Below are 4,157 nucleotides of genomic sequence, written 5' to 3' on the forward strand. Positions count from 1 at the left end.
GCAGGCAATGGACAATGGCACAGCACAGCCAGAGCAGTGCATATCTGGGTGATGGGTGACTGACTGCCATGCTGGGCAGGGACAGGACGCGGTCAGCGCCATGCAAGGATGCTTGCCAAGTGATGCACATTAAAGTGCGCGCGACTTACTCCTGCAGCTTTTGCTCCAGCGACTGCACTTCGGGCCAGCGTGTGGCAGACACTTCATCGGTTGTAAGCGTGAGGAAGAACGACGGCATGCCAAAGCGGTCCACCATGCACAACAAATCTTGGAGGTTGCTGCGGTGCCATGCAGGCGTGTTGGGCAACGTTGCCGGCAGCTTGTGCTTGAGAATGTGATGGATGGCATCCTCATCACTCGCGTTAGGGTTCTGAGACTTGTAGTCGAGGAGCACCCTTTCCAGCACAGCCTGTACATGCAGGCGGGCATGATGGTCATGTCCTGAAGTTGTACATGCATGTTCCTGCTTGGCATCGGCGGGATCCGTGTCCAACATCCCAGCATGCATCGTTTGCAGCATCACTAGCATGCTCGCTATGCACTCACCTCTGTATTCTGCTCTTGCAGCCGGGCGCTTTGGCGAAGAACATACATGAGCAGCAAGTACGGCTTGCACAATGTCCACACACTGAAGAGGCACTTGGCACGGTATGCCAAGTACTTGACCAAGGTCGTGCCGCCCATAAATGCGCCAACACCAAAGGGAAACAGATAGGGGAACATGGCCATCTCCGCAGACAGGCCAAACTGATAGTCCAGTGGGGTCCCGTCCGCAGCAACAGCCAGGTTGAGCTCGGGCAGAGTGGGCGACCGCGGAACCAATGTTCCCGCGGTGTACATCACGGGTGCATGCTTCATGGCTGCACGCTGGATGGCAGGCACAACCACCGATATGAGCGAGCGAGCTGCCTCTGCTGCTTCCAGGGTGGCCAGGGCAAGTGGTTTGCAGGCTTGCTCACTGGCGACAAACGACTGCACATCAGCTGGACAAAGGTATGGCAATGGGTGATTGGGTGGGACTTGTTCAGCAACGGTAAGGAACTCCCTGACAAGCGGGTTGTGCTGCACGCTCCATCCCAGCACCTCCTGCAGTGCCGGGGGCAGCGTGTTGACGCGGCGTGTGGAGTTGCGTGCCCAATCCAGGACCAGCGCTTCCATGCAATGCTGCTGCCGAAGCTTGCCGGCAACAAATCCAAAGGCCGCTGAAAAGAAGCCAAGTCCAACATCCACTAGGTCTATCCGCAGTTGGTCAATGGCGTCCAAGGACACGATGGCCTTGGTATAGTCTGGTGGATGGAAGACCAGATACTCTGCTCGCTCATTGCCACTGTTCGCTGGATACAATGGAGCACAGTGCGGACACAGGTGCCACAGGCCTTCGGGTGTTGTTGTGCTGCCGGCATGCAAGCTGTTGTGGAATGAGTATGGCGCAATGGCAGCACCGACTGGCTCGACAGTGGCCCAGCGCTGGAGGTCCTTGTGCAGGTCGGTGCTGGTGACACCGCACATGGCGCACACCACAAGTGCACCGGCCAGCAGCATGCTTGTGACAGCGCTCCAAGCCGCGAGCCAGTCAGAGATGCCAAGTCTGTGGCCGGGGCCACTGCGCCAGGATGCTCCGAAGTACCCAGGAATGTGTTGCTCAGCATCTGTTACAGCAGGACTGGGCAATGGTCCGTCAGATGGTCGATGGTGCTGCTGGCGTGTTGGCTGTGCAGCGGCCCGGCTGCGCTGCTGTGGCTGGTGCTGCTGCTGACGCCTTTGCTGCTGCTCCTGCCGCTGCCGCTGCGGGGGCTGCTGCTGCAGCGGTGAGTGTTGCGCTGACTGCCGTGTGACTGCAAGCAGCTGCCGCACCTGAACCGCTGGTTCATGCTGATCAGCCCATTCCGCCAACACCTGCTGCACAGTGACCTCAAAGCGGCTGTCCATCGCCTGCAGGACAGCACACACTTGACCAGCCCGCTCGGCGGACGGTGTTTCTGACATGCAGAGGCCAACTGCGCGACAAGCCGCGACAAGATGCTGGCGGCGTTGCCCTGTCCACACACCCGGCACCATGTCCAGCAGGCGGTAAGGCATGGGCGCACCAGCAAGGCCCGCCTGCCGGATGAGGCACACTTCTGTTGGCGCAGAGCTGGAGCCCCAGTAGCAGATCTGCAGCCCAGCCGGGTCAAACACTGTGATCGCAATGTTGAAGGCATGGGCAAGAACCGCCAGCTCCACGTCGCCTGGCAGCAGCCGGTGCTGCTGTAGGGCTTCACCGTATTGCGTCGCCGTGCAAGTGCTGGGGAGGCTGCTGGCATGGGCGTGTAGCACTTGAAAGCGCAGTGACTCCCAAGACTCGGCAATGGCGGCCACCACGGTCGCCAGCAGAATTTCAGGCGCAGGCACATCAGTGGCGCCCGCGGCAATGAGACCATATCGCACGCAGTCCAAACACGTTGCGTGGGCATCGAGCGGCACGACAGCACAGTTGCTTATGTCGCTGCGAGCATATAGGGGCACGCGGAGTTGGCCTGCATAGCAAGCATCAGCAGGGAGCCACGTTATCAACCTTATGCGTGTGGACATGGATGTGGCTGAGAGCAGTGCCTTCAGAACAGGCCTCGCTGGATTTCTGCGATGTGCAGCATAGCATGTCACACTCCGCGGATCACATGCACACATTGGCACACGCTTACCTGTGCTGCTGGATGGCTCTGCATTCCCAACGCGAACGTCGGTTGGTTGTTCATCGATACGCATGGATGACGTGTCGGCTGTACTGGTATCGCCCACGTCACTACACACGCAGCCATCATGTGTATGCGCTACACGGACTTCAGCTGCACCCTGCGGACCTGTAGGATGGGGTATTATGCAGCAAACAGTTACACAACCATTGTAGCTGTACATGGACACGGTGGGCGCTTGAAATGGTCCTCGACATCCCACTATCCACGGTCACCATCTTAGGAAATGGCACCATGTTACAATATGGGTTTCTGAATAGAGGGCGGACTAATGCGGGCAGGTGCTTGATGAGCGGTCCTTCCATATACCACTGCCATAACCACAAGTATGCCGCCCCTTAGTCTGGCCTCACCACGTAAACGCTGACAGACATGACTTACGTTCTGAAACGAGGCGGAGTAATGCGGGCTAGTTTAGACGACAGGTCGTGCGCCAGTACCACGGCCATGGCCCGAGCTATGCCACTCCTTGTTTCTTGCCTTACCTCGTAAACGCAGACCGACACCCGTTGACCAGAAGTGCGCCACGTTTTCATCTGCGGGTGCACATGCTTGCTTTGTGGACTGGTGTAATGCGACCCAACTTCAATTTGTGCTCGGCAAGCGCGCCACTGCGTACCGGATATGTTCGCGATGTTGCAGAGACGCTGCACCTCGGCTTCCGTGCGCAATGCGTAAGATGTTTGACCCCGCCGACCAAAACTGCACGTGCCCAACTGAAGAAAGTTACGGTGGTTGTCCAGCAGCTTCTGAGCCTGCTGCTTGCTGAGGTCCTTCCGGAGCTGCTGCAACACGGCTAACGCAGGAGCGGCCATATGCACAGAAAAAACCTGCTCCAAGTTTCCTGCGGCGTCCATTTCAGTTACACAGCTGTGACCGATTTTCCAGTTCTTATGTTTAATTTTGTGTATGCTATCTTTAATTTGCGACAGTTTGTATTTTGACTTCAGACGAAAAAAGATGCTGTTTGCGTATGTAAGCAGGCGCCACGTCTTTTCGAAAAGTGCCGCTTCGCCAGGCGCTTCATCTTCCGCGGCCATTCCATGCGCGCGTGTTCATACCAAGTTATATGCTTTCAGTTACGTCAAGACAGCCATACATTCCTACGGTCCTGCTTGCCGCGTGCAACTGTGGCCAACATGCTGCCGCACAAGCGCGCTGACACACCACGACTTTTCGCCAAGAAAATTTACATACACTTGTACAGGCGCATTTTTCGAAACGCACGTGCGCATCCGCGAGGCAAAATTCGCTCCTGGCTTTGGGGACGAAGTACGGAGGGTCTATTCGGCAGAGTACGACCGCTCACATTTGTGCGAGGGGCTGCTTAACTACTTTCGAAAGTTTTTGCAGGGCTATTCGCAGATGGTCGCTCCCCTTACGTCCCTTCTGTCGTCCAAAGCTCGCTGGCCTGAGGACTGGGAC

At 57.2% G+C, this 4,157-nt stretch overlaps 1 protein-coding gene across 1 annotated transcript in view; it reads right to left on the reverse strand.

Moving 5' to 3' along the window:
- VOLCADRAFT_106464 (uncharacterized protein) overlaps positions 1-3,589 on the reverse strand; it is a gene marked incomplete at its 5' end in the record, with an annotated part of 5,794 nt that extends 2,205 nt beyond the window's left edge. Inside the window, 7 exons of the mRNA XM_002954626.1 lie at positions 65-71; positions 150-409; positions 547-1,800; positions 1,855-2,516; positions 2,682-2,840; positions 3,218-3,268; positions 3,352-3,589. Coding sequence (XP_002954672.1) covers positions 65-71; positions 150-409; positions 547-1,800; positions 1,855-2,516; positions 2,682-2,840; positions 3,218-3,268; positions 3,352-3,589 — 2,631 coding nt within the window. The remainder of the gene's footprint in view (positions 1-64; positions 72-149; positions 410-546; positions 1,801-1,854; positions 2,517-2,681; positions 2,841-3,217; positions 3,269-3,351) is intronic.
- Between the last annotated feature and the right edge of the window lie 568 nt (positions 3,590-4,157).

This window comes from Volvox carteri, assembly GCF_000143455.1.
Source record: "Volvox carteri f. nagariensis unplaced genomic scaffold VOLCAscaffold_44, whole genome shotgun sequence".
Lineage (NCBI taxonomy): Eukaryota > Viridiplantae > Chlorophyta > Chlorophyceae > Chlamydomonadales > Volvocaceae > Volvox > Volvox carteri.